The 18,510-nt window shown below is 47.3% G+C and overlaps 1 protein-coding gene across 2 annotated transcripts in view; it reads right to left on the reverse strand.

Annotated features, from left to right (window-relative positions):
* Positions 1–1,409: 1,409 nt before the first annotated feature.
* LOC148502627 (uncharacterized) overlaps positions 1,410–18,510 on the reverse strand; it is an 87,190-nt gene continuing 70,089 nt past the window's right edge. The window contains exons 1-5 of one of the 2 annotated variants that reach the window (XM_088449572.1): positions 8,988–9,076; positions 8,654–8,730; positions 8,437–8,534; positions 7,952–8,300; positions 1,410–5,724 (exon numbers count right to left, since the gene is read on the reverse strand). In XM_088449572.1, the coding sequence (XP_088305698.1) occupies positions 3,968–5,724; positions 7,952–8,300; positions 8,437–8,534; positions 8,654–8,708 (2,259 nt within the window). In that variant the 5' untranslated portion in view covers positions 8,709–8,730; positions 8,988–9,076 and the 3' untranslated portion in view covers positions 1,410–3,967. Of the gene's footprint in view, positions 5,725–7,951; positions 8,301–8,436; positions 8,535–8,653; positions 8,731–8,987; positions 9,077–18,510 lie in introns of those variants that run through there. The other variant, XM_088449573.1, reaches the window with a different exon arrangement.

The raw sequence follows: 18,510 nt of genomic DNA on the forward strand, positions 1-18,510 counted from the left end.
TCATTTCTGTATTACTCATGTATTATAAGCTGCAGGATATGATACTCGCACAGTGCTGTCATTCCCTCCATGGCACACATACAATAGAGATGACATATTATCTAATACATATGTACTAACAAAATGCTGATATATATCATGATAGGAGGTAATAACAGGACAGGCCAGTGTATCCATGCAGGTGCCCATCAGAGAGCAAATCCCCAACACCAGAGCGGTGTCACAGTGACAGGAGACAGGAAAGAGGGGCACACGTGTAAGACAAAACCTTTCTTGTTTGGGTATGAGAAATGGACACTAAATCAGTCACAAGAAAAAACACACACAGGTCTTGCGCTGCTAGGAATAGTATCAAAAGTTTAATAAAATATCAAAATATTAAATAATAATAAATACATATATATGGCACATAAATATAGGAACTAAAAATAAAGGAAAAAAATATAATACAGCATCATAAAATAGATTGAAATGAATATCTAAACCAGAAATCCAAATTCTCAATTGTAGCAATCAAACAATGTATCTCTTCATATGAAAAGAAACGTAGTATCTTATGTTCGAATCAGTCATGTATCCCCTGTGAGAGAAAACAAATAGATCTATTTGTGGTTTGAATTAATTCCTTGAATAAGGCAGGGGGCTCACTTAGCGTACTGATAAGTCCCGTTGGTAACAGCTGATGTAAACACTCCCAGTTATAACATATTCTGGGATCCTGATATCTGCCGTAATAAAACTGGGCTGGATGTAATCAAAAGACAATCGTCACACTATAACTAGCGTGTTCACACTGAGGGCCTGATTCAAGGGCTCATCTGTACCTGCTGCTCTTTCTTGGGCTGAGCACCCGGCTGATCCGGACAGCCACCGCTCACTCGGACACTGCCGCTAGTGGAGCTCTGGTCCCCGCATTGTTCCGAGGACGCTCGGACGGACCAGGTACTTATTACTGCTTATCCACTTGGAAATACAGTGTGAACACGCGCTAGTTATAGTGTGACGATTGTCTTTTGATTACATCCAGCCCAGTTTTATTACGGCAGATATCAGGATCCCAGAATATGTTATAACTGGGAGTGTTTACATCAGCTGTTACCAACGGGACTTATCAGTACGCTAAGTGAGCCCCCTGCCTTATTCAAGGAATTAATTCAAACCACAAATAGATCTATTTGTTTTCTCTCACAGGGGATACATGACTGATTCGAACATAAGATACTACGTTTCTTTTCATATGAAGAGATACATTGTTTGATTGCTACAATTGAGAATCTTGGATTTCTGGTTTAGATATTCATTTCAATCTATGTTATGATGCTGTATTATATTTTCTTCCTTTATTTTTAGTTCCTATATTTATGTGCCATATATATGTATTTATTATTATTAAAATGTTGATACTATTCCTAGCAGCGCAAGACCTGTGTGTTTTTTCTCGTCAATTTATTATTGAACCCTCACAGTAAGTTCCTCTTGGCCTTACAGCGCTAGGAATATTTATTATATATAATCTATCTAGATTGTGTCGACAGCGCTCTGTTTAAATATTTTACTAAGACAGTCACAGTATAAAGATACCAAAAGCAAAGTTAGGAAAAAGCTAAAACACAGAACAATAAATAACTGCATAACAAGAAACTAGGAATACAAAGAGCTGGTGCAACCCCAATATATATACCTATAATCACCGGTACCTAAAGTGACAGAGTAATACAGCTTTACGTCAGTTTATATCCAGTTCTGAATGAGTAATTGTCTGACTGACAAATACCGACCCGGCTTATGTCTGACGTTTGTTCTTCTGTGGCCCTGACCTCGGCTTGTACCCTGGTCTATAGATGACTGCCCTGTCCCTATCTCTGTTATTTTCTCCTGCCAGCTGTGGCCTAGTGTGACCAGTCCGTGAGACACAACTCACCCTCATGCAGAAACCTCTATACTTCCTTGTGACATCTCTGGTAACATCAATGTTTCCACAAAATCACGTCTTACACCAAATCACTAGATCTTACACCTAGGCGATCACAGAACATGTGCACCACCGAGAGGGCAACTATTCCAGCTTTACTCAATGTACTAAAACTTTCAGGTCAAAAAGTGTGGTAAATACTAACAAACAAGCGCCACACGCAGCTGTGTTACCCCACATGGACGTCAGACAGGTCCATGTGGCGTTTGGTTTTCTCACTCGTTACCAAACTCTTTGGGCAAAATTTACTAAGTGGAGGCTTGACGGCGGTTTCTATTCTATTCTAAACCCCGAGGGTTTGGTGGCGGTTTCTATTCTATTCTAAACCCCGGGGGTTTGGTGGCGGTTTCTATTCTATTCTAAACCCCGAGGGTTTGGTGGCGGTTTCTATTCTATACTAAACCCCGGGGATTTGGTGGCGGTTTCTATTCTATTCTAAACCCCAGGGGTTTGGTTTTGCAGCAGTTTCTAAATGACAGCCCTGTTCTATTCTATTCTATAATGTGTTTTGACTGTGGTTTGGCGGCAGTTTTGCTATCTGCAGATTTACTGAGGCCAAAACCGCTGCAAAACTGCCATCAAAACACAATATATATATCAAAATACCAGGACCAGCAGCTTCCTGTGTCCCAACAATAATTACATTATCTAATAATGTATAAATTACATAAGTGATCATGATATTAATGTCCTTATCTTTTGGAATAGTGTAAATAGTAGGTTACAGAGGATGTAATTAGAAGGAACCAGACATCAGACTGCTGTAAGGAGATTAGAGATTCATTTACCAGGAAACCCAACCAGAGAACACTGGATTCAGTGAGATAACATCAGAGGTTACAGATGTCATTATATCGCCCCATCTCACACCATCACTTACAGCCCAGTCATCACATGATGTCATAGTTTCCCACTTTCCATATTACATCCCCAGCACATTGTCATTGTGACAGATTAGGTATGTCCCTATATTACATCATGCGATCGTGTTACTTTACAAATAGGCCAAGAGCACAATAATATTCTAATACAGAGCTTCCCAAACTCCCCCTTTACAGGCCCGGGTTTAAGGATATCCATGCCTGAGTCCAAATGGTTAAATCAAACTGACTGAGGCACTAATTAAGTAACTTGTGCTCAAGCATGGATGTCCTTAATACCCAGCCTGTAATATCAGAGTTTGGGAACCTCTGATCTGATAGAATAAGTAAACTGACAGCCATTACATGAGGAACATGTTGGAGCCCTATGTTGGTGACATCCGTGTGGATATATAATAAAGTGTAATATATTAGTATATAGGGGCTTATTCAGCAGAGGACACAATGATGATAGTTACGCAGATAGAGCGAATGTTTGCCATCACACCTGTGTATAAGTCACACTGCGCACACACAGCGATCACATTGCGATTACGGACGTACAGAGGAATACATCACATAGTGAGTGGCAGGGTGACAGCGTTTGGGGGAGGTAACAGGGGGTGGACAGAAAACTGCAGGCGTGTCTGTCCGTGTGATCACCATCATGCAGGTGTGTGTGTCCGTGTGATCGCCATGTCATGGGCGTGTATAAATTAGCCATAGCGATAACAGCTGCAGCATGAGACCTCTTTACGTGTCAGGAGATCTGCAGTGTTTGCGGCTGGTCAGACCTGATGTAAATGCTGCGTAACTGCTTGATGTACGAAGATGGTAGCGATGATTACACAGGAGGGCGACATTGGAGGATAATGAGTAGGCAGCAGTGGGCGTGGTTATGGCGGCTGTGCCTCGGCATTAGCATATATTAGTACCTGCGATCTGTAAGAGGCTGCAGCTGCATTTGCTTCCGCTGCTGAATCAGGCCCATAGTGTGATAATGCAAATGTCATTTACCCTTCATCAAGCAGGGACAGCAATCTAGGCTAACATTGTATTTATGCTTGTTCTGATAATTCCCAATGATATTACAGTACTGCAAATATCGCCGAAGTTTATATATATTTCTAGACGCTCATACACATTGTTTTTCTGCTGTGTGACGTTTCTGATGACTTAAAAGAGCTGATTGCTTTGTAAAACATTCCCCACACTCAGAACATGAAAATGGTTTCTCACCTGTGTGAATTCTCTGATGTCTAACAAGAACTGATTTGTGTGTAAAACATTTCCCACACTCAGAACATGAAAATGGTTTCTCACCTGTGTGACTTCGCTGATGTGTAACAAGATATGATTTAACCGTAAAACATTTCCCACATTCAGAGCATGGAAATGGTTTCTCACCTGTGTGAATTCTCTGATGTGTAACAAGATCTGATTTCTGCGTAAAATATTTCCCACACTCAGAGCATGGAAATGGTTTCTCACCTGTGTGAATTCTCTGATGTCTAACAAGATCTGCTTTCTGTGTAAAACATTTCCTACACTGAGGACATGGAAATGGTTTTTCAGCGGTATGAGATCTCTTATGAGAAGCAAGTATTGAATGACATGTAAAAGATTTCCCACAATCGGAACATGAAAATGGTTTCTCACCTGTGTGACTTCTCTTATGTGTAACAAGATGTGATTTCTTTGTAAAACATTTCCCACACTCTGAGCATGGAAATGGTTTCTCACCTGTGTGACTTCTCTGATGTGTAACAAGAGCTGCTTTCTGTGTAAACCTTTTCCCACACACAGGACATGAAAATGGCCTCTCACCTGTGTGAGTTCTCTGATGTTTAACTAGATCTGATTTCTGTGTAAAACATTTTCCGCAATCGGAACATGAAAATGGTTTCTCACCTGTGTGAACTCTCTGATGTTTAACAAGATGTGTTTTGTGTGTAAAACATTTCCCACACTCAGAACATGGAAATGGTTTCTCACCTGTTTGACTTCTCTGATGTGCAACTAGATCTGATTTCTGTGCAAAACATTTCCCACACTCAGAACATGGAAATTGTTTCTCACCTGTGTGAATTCTCTGATGTTTAACAAGAGCTGATTTGTGTGTAAACCATTTCCCACATTCAGAACATGAAAATGGTTTCTCACCTGTGTGACATCTCTGATGTATAACAAGAGACGATTTCTGTGTAAAACATTTCCCACATTCAGAACATGAAAATGGTTTCTCACCTGTGTGACATCTCTGATGTATAACAAGTGCTGATTTGTGTGTAAAACATTTACCACATTCAGAACATGAAAATGGTTTGTCACCTGTGTGAGTTCTCTGGTGTGTAACAAGATCTGATTTCCGTGTAAAACATTTCCCACACTCAGAACATGGAAATGGCCTCTCACCTGTGTGACTTCTCTCATGTACAGCAAGTGCTCCCTGCTGTAGAAAACATTTCCCACACTCAGAACATGAATATGGTCTCTCACCTGTGTGAATCTTTGTATGTCTAGTAACATCACTTTTCAGAGTAAAACATTTTCCACATTCAGAACATAGAAAAGGCCTTTCAGCTGTGTGAACTCTCTTCTGATGTATAGAAAGACTGATCTGTTTGGTAAATACTTTCCCACATTCAGAACATGACAATAGTTTATCACCTGTGTGATCTGAGCTGTGTGTAACACTACTGGGATAACCAGGGGAATATTCCTCATGGTTAGAGGGATCAGATGATATATCTACACTGTGAGATGCTGGATGTACACTGGGGATAATGGGGTTTTCTCCTGGAGAGTCCTGTGAGAAGTTATCATGATCTAGGTCACAATCTGGAGATAATATGAGACGTCTCCCCGAGTTATTCCTGCTGCTGTGTCCATCTGCCGGAAACAGAATAATTATATGGGAATTAGCGCCCCTGCAGAACTATACCATACTGTGTAACTATAATAAGACGTCCCCAGTTGTATCCCAACGTCTCCAAACAGTCAGTGGCCGAGATTGTGGGAGCTGCCGGAGCAATTCAATTCAGCGCGGTGTTAAGTCAGAGAATGCCAGTTCTCACGATTTAACCTGGGTATTTAGCAGTGAGAACTGGCATTCTCCGACTAAAGTGTGGCTGTGAGGCTGTTAGTGCTGTGTTAAGCTGTCAAACAGCCGTGCAGCCGAAGCTTTCATCGAATTTCTCCTTGCACCCTCAGAAAGATTGCGCTATAGTGAATGGCGGCCAATGACTTCATCATGTATTTGGTGAGGTTTTTTTTCTTGAGGAGGTTTAAGTTGTAGCAGTAACACTGGTCAGGGAGTAATCACTAAAAAAGACAAAGGAGGGGGGGGTTGTACCAAACCTTACAGAAGGTTTGTGGAGTAGTTGCCCTTAGCAACCAACCAGCTTCTGTCATTTTACTGACTGTACTTTAAATGATAGCTAGAAGCTGATTGGCTGCTGTGGGCAATTTCTCCACTGTATCTCTCTCTAGGGCTTCATACATTTCCCCATGATTCACTCTTTTATGACATGCTGTGTACGATGGGTGTAACATCTGGGCTTAAACCTCTGATTTGCTGCACTGAATTCAGACACCTTACCTATAAAACTACACTGTAATGGTTGTTACACAACCATTACTACTAACAGAGAGCAGAGTGGTCTATACATTATCTCACACACAGGTCATACTAGCTGCACCCTGATGTGTCCTCACACTCTCCGGATCTCCATCTCAGTATGTGTAAGAGTGCAGGCATGGTCTATACATTATATCACACAGAGGTCATACTAGCTGTATCCTGCTGTGTCCTCACACTCTCCATATCTCCATCTCAGTATGTGTAACAGAGTGCAGGCATGTTCTATACATTATATCACACAGAGGTCATACTAGCTGCATCCTGCTGTGTCCTCACACTCTCTGGATCTCCATCTCAGTATGTGTAACAGAGTGCAGGCATGGTCTATACATTATCTCACACACAGGTCAAACTAGCTGCATCCTGCTGTGTCCTCACACATTCTCCGGATCTCCATCTCAGTATGTGTAACAGAGTGCAGGCATGGTCTATACATTATATCACACACAGGTCATACTAGCTGTATCCTGCTGTGTCCTCACACTCTCCGTATCTCCATCTCAGTATGTGTAAGAGTGCAGGCATGGTCTATACATTATATCACACAGAGGTCATACTAGCTGCACCCTGCTGTGTCCTCACACTCTCCATATCTCCATCTCAGTATGTGTAACAGAGTGCAGGCATGGTCTATACATTATATCACACAGGTCATACTAGCTGCACCCTGCTGTGTCCTCACACTCTCCATATCTCCATCTCAGTATGTGTAACAGAGTGCAGGCATGGTCTATACATTATCTCACACACAGGTCATACTAGCTGCATACTGCTATGTCCTCACACTCTCCGGATCTCAATCTCAGTATGTGTAACAGAGTGCAGGCATGGTCTATACATTATATCACACACAGGTCATACTAGCTGCATACTGCTATGTCCTCACACTCTCCGGATCTCAATCTCAGTATGTGTAACAGAGTGCAGGCATGGTCTATACATTATATCACACACAGGTCATACTAGCTGCATACTGCTATGTCCTCACACTCTCCGGATCTCAATCTCAGTATGTGTAACAGAGTGCAGGAATGGTCTATACATTATATCACACACAGAACATACTAGCTGCATCCTGCAGTGATCTTCATTTCAGTATGCGAGATACACCAGACGGTGTGGGGAGGAGACTGGTCAGATACCTGGGCTGGTAGCACACAGTGACATGATGTGAGGAGGAGAGCAGGAGTATAATAGGGGCTAATGGCTCCTGATATATGAGATACACCAGAGAGTGTGGGGAGGAGACTGGTCAGTTTTCTCGGCTGGTAACACACAGTGACATGATGTGAGGGGAAGATAAGGAGTATTAATAGGGGCTGATGGCTCCCGACTCCCCAACTGGGCAGACATTTACCCCATTAGTTTGTAATGACAGAGGAGGGTTTAGAATAATAGGATACATAGAATAATAGATTGCTGCAGTGACTGAGCATGGAGAATATGTCAGTTTTTTCTATAAAAAGTGGTACTCACCTGTGCTGATATCTGTAGGGATTTCCTCCTCCTTACACTGCTGATCACCACTCACATACATCTCTTCTTCTCCCTCTATATCTTCTACCTTCATATCAGTCACATACGTCTCTTCTTCTCCCTCTATATCTTCTGCCTTCAAATCAGTCACATACGTCTCTTCTTCTCCCTCTGTATCTTCAGCCTTCATATCAGTCACATACGTCTCTTCTTCCCCCTCTGTATCTTCTATCTTGATATCAGTCACATACGTCTCTTCTTCTCCCTCTGTATCTTCTGCCTTCATATCAGTCACATACATCTCTTCTTCTCCCTCTGTATCTTCTAGCTCATTAGTCTGAGCTGTACCCTAACCAAAATGTTTTTTTAATGTTTGATTTAATTGAGAATAAAATGTAGAATATCAATGTATGAGAGACAAACAGCAACAGATCATATAGTGACATTGACTTTGGTATATTGGTGAGACCCTAAATCCCATCTACCTGATGCTCCTGTGGGGTCCTGTGATTCTCCTCTGTATAATCCTGTGAATAAAGAGGACGGGGACATATCTCTGGGGTATTTCTGTTACTGGGTCCATCTGTAGGAGACACACAGTGACTGCGTACATTGTATATATGTGATTATCAGGTGATGAGTGTATAGAGGGGGCCCCCATACCTGCTCTCCCCTGTACAATAAATTACAGTCTCCTCTTACCCAGTGATGTGAGGGGCCTGTGATTCTCTTTCATTACGTCCTTGAACAGACCCATGTTCCTCTATATATTCCTCCTCCTGCATTGAGACATAGTCAGTGACATCCTGACAACTTGTAGGAACATGACACAAACAATGATACAGTCATCACCCAGACACATCCCCTGATGTTACTGTATAATGTCCCATTCCCAGCAGTCACCTCTCCAGTCATCACCCAGACACATCCCCTGGTGTTACTGTATAATGTCCCATTCCCAGAAGTCAACTCAACCAGTCATCACCCAGACACATGCCCTGGTGTTACTGTATAATGTCCCATTCCCAGCAGTCACCTCTCCAGTCAGCAGCTGAATGATCTTGTTGGTGAGATCCATGATCTTCTGTTCATTGTAGATCTCATATATCAGTGACTGAGGTGGAGTCACCGTGATGAGGCTCTGGGTCCTGCTCAGTCCTCCCGACACACGAGGATGGCTGCTGGGTGTCTCACACTCACCGGATGTCTTCTTCACTACTGTGTAATCCTGTGAATTGGGGAAGACACCAAACATCACTACATACACTCTCACCTCACCAGTCATATCCCTGTATTATTACTATATATATGTGATGTCACTGTGACACTCCCAGATCCCCTCACCTCCCTAGTCGTGTCCCTGTATTATTACTATAGATGTAAGTGATGTCACTGTGACACTATCAGATCCCCTCACCTCCCCAGTCATGTCCCTGTATTATTATTATAGACATAAGTGATGTCACTGTGACACTCCCAGATCCCCTCACCTACCTAGTGATGTCCCTGTATTATTACTATAGATATAAGTGATGTCACTGTGACACCCCCAGGCCCTCTCACCTCCCCAGTCATGTCCCTGTATTATTACTATAGATATAAGTGATGTCACTGTGACACCCCCAGGCCCTCTCACCTCCCCAGTCAGCAGGTAGATGATCTCCAGGGTGAGATGTAAGATCCTCTCAGTCCTGTGACTCATGTCCTTGTCTATCCTCAATTAATCAGTGAGAATATAGAATGTGTGATGTGTAATAAAGACTCTGGTTCCTCACAGCAGGACTATCTAGGAATAAATAGAATAAATATCACAGAGAACACATGTAAAACTGTCAGACATGTTACACTGAGTGACCGGTAAGTCTCCCCTTTCCCCCCAGCCATAGAGCCCTGGTTAGAGTCCGTCAGAGGTTCCTGTGACCCAGCCCCATAAGGGTCCTCAGAGGCCGTCACACAACGCTGTACTGTATAAGGTTACACCAATGCTCCTCTCCTGGCCGGGGGTCTTATTCCTCCCAGACACAGATTTGGTGCAATTTGCTCCACGTGAATGTTTTACAGACACATGAATTAGGGATTTGGGGACTTTTCACTTTTGTTTTACATTTATTCCAGAAACTGAGAGAATCTGAGACTATACTGAGGTCATACAGATAACAGGGGTGTGAGGAGAGAGTACACAGGAGAGCAGAAGGTGTGCAGATATGGGGAGAGGGGAAGTAACGTAGGAATACAGAGCACACAACAGGGGGTGTAACAGCTCTACAGAGGTAGCAGTAACACAGGGGAGGGGAACAGAAGAGGTTAATAACACAGGGATAGGACAGCAGGCAGCCCAGGGGACAAACAAAGGGTTAAGCAATACAGAATCCCATCAGTCACTCTGCACAAATGATGAAATGACAAATGACCGCACCTCAGATGTATGTTACATGTGTGACCAGCCTGCCGGCCGAGTGTGTGCAGCGTAGGGTGGGGTGAGACATGTCCTGGGAGATAATCAGTGACACTCTGAGGATCTGGGGACTGTCACAGCCACTGGCTGTCTCTGAGAGTCTCTATTGCTCAGGGTAACAAGAGGCCCTGACAGACAGTCTCAGGTCAGGGAGTGCAGCCCTTTGTTACATGGCCTGTCTGTATCCTTCTCACACATCCTTCCCCAGCTCCTGTTATGTATCATCTGGTATATACAGTACATACATGTTATACCCATTATGTGTTATTCCCACACCACTCATTACTGTTATTATTACTCTACAGCTGCTGATATAACAGGACACAAGAGGCTGCTACCCCTGTATAATATTAGTAACAGGACACAACAGGCTGCTCCCCATGTATAATAAAAATAACAGGACACAACAGGATGCTCTCCCTGTATAGTAGGACACCACATGATGCTCCCCCTGTATAGTAGGATACAAGGGGCTGCACCCCCTATATAGTAGGATGCAATAGACAGAAAACCCTATAAACGAGGACACCACACGCCGATAACCTTGTATAGTAGGACACTACAGGCCACACCCCCTGTATAGTGTAGAACACTGCAGCCTGTTCTCCCTGTATATAGGACACTGCAGGCTGCTCCCTTTACATAAGGGTAGAAACAGGCTGCTCTTACTGTATAGTAGGACATCATAGGCCACTACCACTGTTTATTAGAGCTCAACAGGCCACTCCCTTGTATAATAGGACACCACAGGCTGCTCCCCCTGTATAAGGCACCTCAGGCCACTCCTCCTGTATAGAACAACATAGGATGTTCCCCCTGAATAGTAAAGCGAAACAGGCCATAATAAGCACCACAGGCTGCTCTCCCTGTATAGTAGGATACCGCAGGCTGCTCCCACTGTATAGTAGGACACCACAGGCCACTCGTTCAGTATAGTAGGGCAACACAGGCGGCTTCTCATGTATAGTAGGACACCACAGGCTGCTCCCCCTGTATAGTAGGATACTACAGGTCACTCCCCTGGTATATAAGGACACCACAGGCCGCTCTCCCTGTATAATAGGACACCGAAGGCTGCTCCTCCTGTATAGCAGGACACACTGACACCGCAGTCCACTCCACCTGTAAAGTAGGACACCGTAGGCTCCCAGTGTATAGTAGGACACCACAGGCCACTCGACCAGTATAGTAGGGCAACACAGGCCACTTCCCTGTAAAGTAGGACACCACAGGCCACCCCCCCTGTATAGTAGAGTGCAACAAGCTAATCCCCCTCTATATGAAGGCACCACAGGTTGCTCCCCCTGTATGGTAGGACAATACATGTTGCTTCCCCTGTATAGTAGAGTGCAACAGGCCGCTTCCCCTGTATAGTAGGATACCACTGGATGCTCCCCCTATATAGTAGGACACTACAGACTGCTCCCCCTGTATAAGGCACCACAGTAGGACACAATAGGCCGCTCTTCCAGTATAGTAGGACATCACAGGCCGCTCCCCCTGCATAGTGTTGGACAAAACATGCCGATCCCCCTGTGCAATAGGACAATGCAGGCTGCTACCACTGTATAGGACACCACAGGCCACTCCCCCTGTATAGTAGGACACCACCGGCAGCTCCACCTATATAGTGTAGGACACCACAGGCCACTCCCTCTGTACAGTAAGATGCCATTACTTTCTGCCGTTTGACACAGCAAGGTTGCATTTTTCGCGCTTCAGTTAAAAAACTGTTCTGTCATGTCCTTTCTCCCTTATATAATAATTCTACCACATATAAGTGTGTGGTGAGATCTATTTTTCCATGCTGAAGTATCACTAAACAGTTCCCACAGCTCTTCATATTATTACAACATATCAGTCTGTCGTAACAGCTGATTTAATCCCCATTATATATCACTGCAGTCCCTTATCCTCTAAATATTAATAATATAGCGTTCTGACTAGGCTGTTTTAGTGGGCCAATTTCAAAGGGCAGAATGCACCCTGCCCCTTTGGCGGTGCCCTGTTGGCAAACCGCTAAAACAACATGCTGGGTGGTGTCCCCAACTGCAGACTGCAGTGACCCTCGGGAGGGAAAAATTGCGGTGCAGCGCTCACCGCTGGTGAATATTCACAGAGAAGGGAGAGCCTAGCTGGGCAAGTCCCCAAGAGTGATGAACAGGGGGCGCATCATGCCCCCTTTGCAGGCGAGCGCTTGAGTGACATACCTCTTGCCGGACCTAGAATGAACACTAATAATACCACATATCAGTGAGTGCTGGAAGCTGTTATTCCCCCTCATATATCACTGTATGGTCCCCTCTCCCCTATATAATAATAATACCACATATCAGTGTGTGCTGGGAGCTGTGTTATTCCCCCTCATATATCACTATACAGTCCCCTCCCCCATATATACTAATAATACCACATAGTGGGCCTGATTCTAACCCGCTCGCGAGCGCTTTCCGCTCGCAAACGGGTCGATGGTGCCGTAGTGGGCATGCGCACGACGGAGGGAGCTCCGTCGTGCGCATGCGCGAGACCCGACGAGCGACGGGGAATCCGTCGCTCGGGGTCTCACACCAAAGGGGGCGTGCTGTCGATGGTGAGTGACAGCACGCCCCCTTTGGTGGGCGTGACGGGGGCGTGGCTGCCAGACGGAGGCGTTCCCATGGGAACGCCTACCGTCTGGGTCCGGCCCCACTGACATCACTAGTGATGTCAGTGGGAGTGATTTTGGCTCTGATAGAGCCAAAATCACTCCAGGGCTTCCGGCAGCGAGACCCTACCACAGGGTCTCGTCGCAAGCCCGATGGTCGCGATGGTCTTGACGATCGCGACCATCATCATGGACGCTCGATATAGCTGTGGGTGGTAACCCACAGCTATGCGAGCGTCCGAGAGGCCGCTCCATTTTTAGGTAGGAGGGCACTGATTCAGAGCGAGCGCTCTGGTCAGAGCGTCCGGCTCTGAATCAGGCCCAGTGTGTGCTGGGAGCTGTGTTATTCCCCCTCATATATCACTGTACAGTCCCCTCTCTCCTATATAATAATAATACCACATAGCGTGTGCTGGGAGCTGTGTTTTTCCCCCTCATGTATCACTGTACAGTCCCCTCTCTCCTATATAATAATAATACCACATAGTGTGTGCCAGGAGCTGTGTTATTCCCCCTCAAATATCACTGTATGGTCCCCTCTCCCCTAAATAATACCACATATCAGTGTGTGCTGGGAGCTGTGTTATTACTTCTCATATATCACTGTACGGTCCCCTCTCCCCTATATAATAATAATATGAGATATGGTAAGAACTTACCCTTGTTATCTCTATTTCTACGAAGTCCATAGGGTTCCACAGGATACCTTGGGGTATAGGTGTGACGTCAGTCGCAGGGCACCAAAGAGTTAAGCTTTCAGCCTCCCAGGATGCACCAGGTCCCCCTCCTATACCCCGCCCCCGGGCCAAGGCACCTCAGTTAGTTACCAAGCCATAGGCCGGAGGAGGAGAAGGAAGAGAGAGAACAAAGATCTGGACACATACAAGAATCACATTCTCACCAGAGGGAGACGGAAAACCGGTGACCAGAGCAAAGCCCATCTGCAGCACAGGTGCGACAGGGCGGGAGTCCTGTGGAACCCTATGGACTTCGTAGAAATAGAGATAACAAGGGTAAGTTCTTACCATATCTCATATTTTCTACTTCAGGGTCCATAGGGTATCCACAGGATACCTTGGGGATGTCCCAAAGCAGTATCCTTTAAGGGTGGGGACGCTCCTGTGCAGAAAGGAGAATCCGCCGCCCGAAGGAAGCATCCTGAGAGGCGAAGGTGTCAAACCTGTAATACCTCACGAAGGTATGGACAGAAGACCACGTAGCAGCCTTGCAGATCTGAACTGCCGAGGCACCACGTCGAGCTGCCCACGAAGGACCCACAGACCTAGTGGAATGAGCCTTCAGAGAAGGAGGGACCGGTAGGCCTTCATGAAGATAAGCTTCAGAAATAGCCATACGGATCCAGGCTGCCAAAGTTTGCTTTGAAGCAGGCCAACCCTTTTTACGGAAGCCATAGAGGACAAACAAAGCGTCCGACTTCCTAAACGAAGAAGTGCGGTCAACATAAGTCCTTAAGGCCCGCACAACATCCAAAGAGACCTCACCCACGGAAAGACCCGGTGAGTTAAAGGCCGGAACAACTATTTCTTCGTTAACATGAAACTGGGAAACAACTTTGGAAAGAAACTCGGGCCGAGTGCGGAGCACTGCCCTGTTCCCATGAAAAACCAAGAAAGGGGGTCTACAAGAAAGAGCCCCTAACTCAGAAACACGTCTGGCCGAAGCAATGGCCAGAAGGAAAACAGTCTTAGCTGTTAGCCATTTAATATCCACTGAGCCCAGTGGTTCAAACGGCGGTCCTTGGAGAGCCCTCAGGACCACAGCCAAATCCCAAGGCGCCACAGGTGGAACAAAGGGCGGCTGAATACGGAGAACACCTTGCATAAAGGTGCGCACATCCGGTATTGTAGCAATCCTACGGTGAAACCAGACAGATAGGGCCGAAACCTGTACCTTCAAAGAAGCAAGGCGAAGCCCATGATCTAGTCCCGCTTGCAGGAAGGCGAGAATCCGAGACAGACGAAACTCCCGCGGTGCATAACCTCTCGGTCGACACCACTGGAAGAACGTATGCCACACGCGATGGTATATCCTCGCGGAAGACGGTTTCCGAGCTCGTAACATGGTACGCACCACAGAGCTGGAAAACCCCCGGGACCTCAGCATGGCCATCTCAACAGCCACGCCGTCAAAGACAGCCGAGTCAGGTCCGGGTGAAGGCAAGGACCCTGAGACAGAAGGTCCGGTCGTAGCAGCAACCGCAGAGGACTGTCCACGGACAGACCCTGAAGGTCTGAGAACCAGTGCCGTCTGGGCCACGCGGGAGCTATCAACAGGAGCGTCCCTCCTTCCTGTTTGAATTTCCGGATTACCCGTGGAAGAAGGGAGACCGGAGGGAACAGGTATGCGAACCGAAACATCCACCGGACGGACAGAGCATCCACCAGAGACGCCCCTTCGTCTCTTGTGCGAGACCCGTACACCGGCAACTTGTTGTTGTGCCGAGACGCCATGAGGTCGATTTCTGGAAGACCCCACCTGTCCACCAGTAGTTGAAAAACGTCCGGGTGCAGGGACCATTCCCCTGGATGAACGTCCTGGCGACTTTGAAAGTCCGCCTCCCAATTTAGCACTCCCGGGATGAAGACCGCTGATATGGCCGGAAGATTGCGCTCCGCCCAAACCAGGATCCGAGAGACCTCTACGAGAGCCGCCCGACTGCGAGTTCCTCCTTGCCTGTTTATGTAGGCCACGGTGGTAGCGTTGTCCGACTGGACCTGCACCGGGTGACCCTGGAGAAACCGCTGTGCCTGCAGGAGAGCATTGAAGACCGCACGGAGTTCCAAGATATTTATTGGAAGCTCCGCTTCTGTCGGCGTCCACCTGCCCTGGAACAAGTGTGGACCCGAAACTGCTCCCCAGCCCCGAAGACTGGCGTCCGTTGTCAACAGGACCCAATTTGGAACCCAGAACGGACGTCCCTTGTTGAGGTGGGTCGTCTTTAACCACCATGCAAGGGACAGGCGAACCTCCGGGGTGAGCACAATCATCTGGAACTTCAGAGACTGAGGCAGCCCGTTCCACTTGGACAGGATCAGGTGCTGCAGAGGTCTGGAGTGAAACTGGGCGTATTCCACCATGTCGAACACCGACACCATGGAGCCCAGTAACCTCATCGCCGAGTGTAAGGACACCCGGCGGCTGTGCAGACAACTGCGCACCCTTGACTGTAAAGCAGAGATCTTGTCCTCCGTCACGAAGATCCTTTGCTGTCCCGAGTCCAATAAGGCTCCAAGATGCAGAATCCTCCGAGACGGGATTAGAGTGGACTTCTGCCAGTTGATTAGCCAGCCGTGCCGTTGCAGCAGTGCAATGGTCAGGTCCAAGTGGTGTAACAGGAGCTCTGGAGATCCTGCCACCAATAACAGGTCGTCCAAGTACGGCAACATGCGGACTCCTTGCAGCCGCAGAGAAGCCGCCATGACCGCCATCACCTTGGTGAAAACACGTGGTGCTGTCGCCAGGCCAAAAGGTAACGCCCGAAACTGGAAGTGGTCGCTGCGGATTGCAAACCGAAGGAACTCTTGATGGCGCAAAAGAATAGGGACATGCAGGTAAGCGTCCTGTATGTCCAATGACACCATGTAGTCCCCAGGTTCCAGCGCCAGAATGATGGACCATAGGGTCTCCATCCGAAACTTCGGGACCCGCAAAGACTTGTTGAGTGCTTTGAGGTTGAGAATCGGACGATATGACCCATTGGGTTTCTGTACCAAAAATAGATTTGAATAGAAACCCTGGCCCCTCTGGGAGAATGGAACAGGCACTATAACTCCAGCCTGGAGCATAGTGTGCAATACCTTCCGCAGCTCCGTAGCCTTGTTCCGGTCTGATGGTAGACCCGTGGTGAAGAATCGAGCCGGGGGTCTGTGCCGGAAGGAGAGGGCGTACCCGTGGGAGACCACCTCCAGAACCCAAGTGTCTGTCGTAGTGAACGACCAACACCGGGAGAACTGCAGCAGGCGGCCTCCCACCCTTGGGGGCCGGACGTCTGGTACTCCATGCCTGTTTCCGGGGCTTGACCGATTTCTTAGGGCCAGCCTGTCGAGGAAACGACTGTGGTTTGGGCCTGCCCTGGGCCCTAGATGACCGAAAGGACGATGGTCCAGAACCAGAAGGAGCAGCGGCCGACGGGAGACAAGCAGATTTGGCTGCCGCCAGCGTGGCCACAATCTTATCCAGATCCGGACCGAAGAGAACTTCTCCGGTAAACGGCAACGCTTCCAGACCTTTCTTGGAATCTGCGTCCGCCTTCCAGGATCGCAGCCACAAGGTGCGACGAGCAGCTACCGCTGCTGAAGAAATTCTAGACACCAGAGTACTAATGTCTAGAGCCGCCTCGTTGATGTAGGTGGCCGAATCACGGAGATTGCCAATCAACTCCGCCTGTTCGGCCGGACAGTCGGATTCAAAAGAAGCCTCTAATGAATCCGCCCAGCGCTCCATCGCTCTGGCAACCCAGCAAATGGCCATAGCCGGCCGTGCTGCCCCCCCTGCAAGGGAATAAGCGGACTTCAGGCAGATTTCTACCTTGCGGTCCGTAGCATCCTTAAGGGAGGACATGGATGGCATCGGCAATGTGGCACTACGGACAAGACGGGTCACGTGAGAATCCACCTGTGGAGGGGATTCCCACTTAGCAAAATAATTATCGGATAAGCCACCGCCAGGCGTCTCTGCGGCTGGTATCTTTTGCCAGGTTGTTTCCACGCCTCCTCTAAATGGTCCACCAACTGACCCGAAAGAGGAAAGACTGTGGCATCGCCCTTCACATCTTTGAAAAGGCATACTTAGATTGAGCCGCTGGGGGAACTTCGTCCTCAATCACCAAGGCTGTGCGGACCGCCCGAATAAGTCCAGGAATATATACTTTGGACTTAGCATCAGCGTCCTTAGTATGGAGAGGTTCCTGATCGTAAGGATCCAGAATCTCCCCATCATCAGACGTCCCTTCGTCATCCTCATAAGGAGCGGACAGAGACGCCACCGGCCTTTTATGAGGCCGCATCACAGACTCCCCTTGCAACACATCCGACAAGTGCTGTACAGCACTCGTCAGGGAGTTAACCCACGCTGGCTCCTGAGAACCCGGGAGCGGGGAAATAGGGAGACTGTGGGGTACCACCAATTGTCGTGGGAACCCCTGCATGGGTGACGACACCACAGACTGCTGGGACAAACCCATCGGAGTAAACGCGGGCTGCGGAGCTAACTGGCCCACTAAAGCTGTTAACGCCTGAGCGAAACAAGTCTAGGGCGGCTCCTGTACCGGTGCTGTAACCGTAGTAGGCCGCGCCATGGACAAACACTGCCGGCAAAGGCCCTCTGCGCTACCCTCCCCCTCCGCTAACGGTACTTTGCACGTTGTACACTGTAGCCGGAGGGGAAAATCACTTTCAGACATGATGGCACCACGTATGTGACCTCTCTCACCAATTAAGT

Source organism: Taudactylus pleione, unplaced genomic scaffold, assembly GCF_031769625.1.
Source record: "Taudactylus pleione unplaced genomic scaffold, aTauple2 ptg000488l, whole genome shotgun sequence".
Taxonomy (NCBI): Eukaryota; Metazoa; Chordata; class Amphibia; order Anura; family Myobatrachidae; genus Taudactylus; species Taudactylus pleione.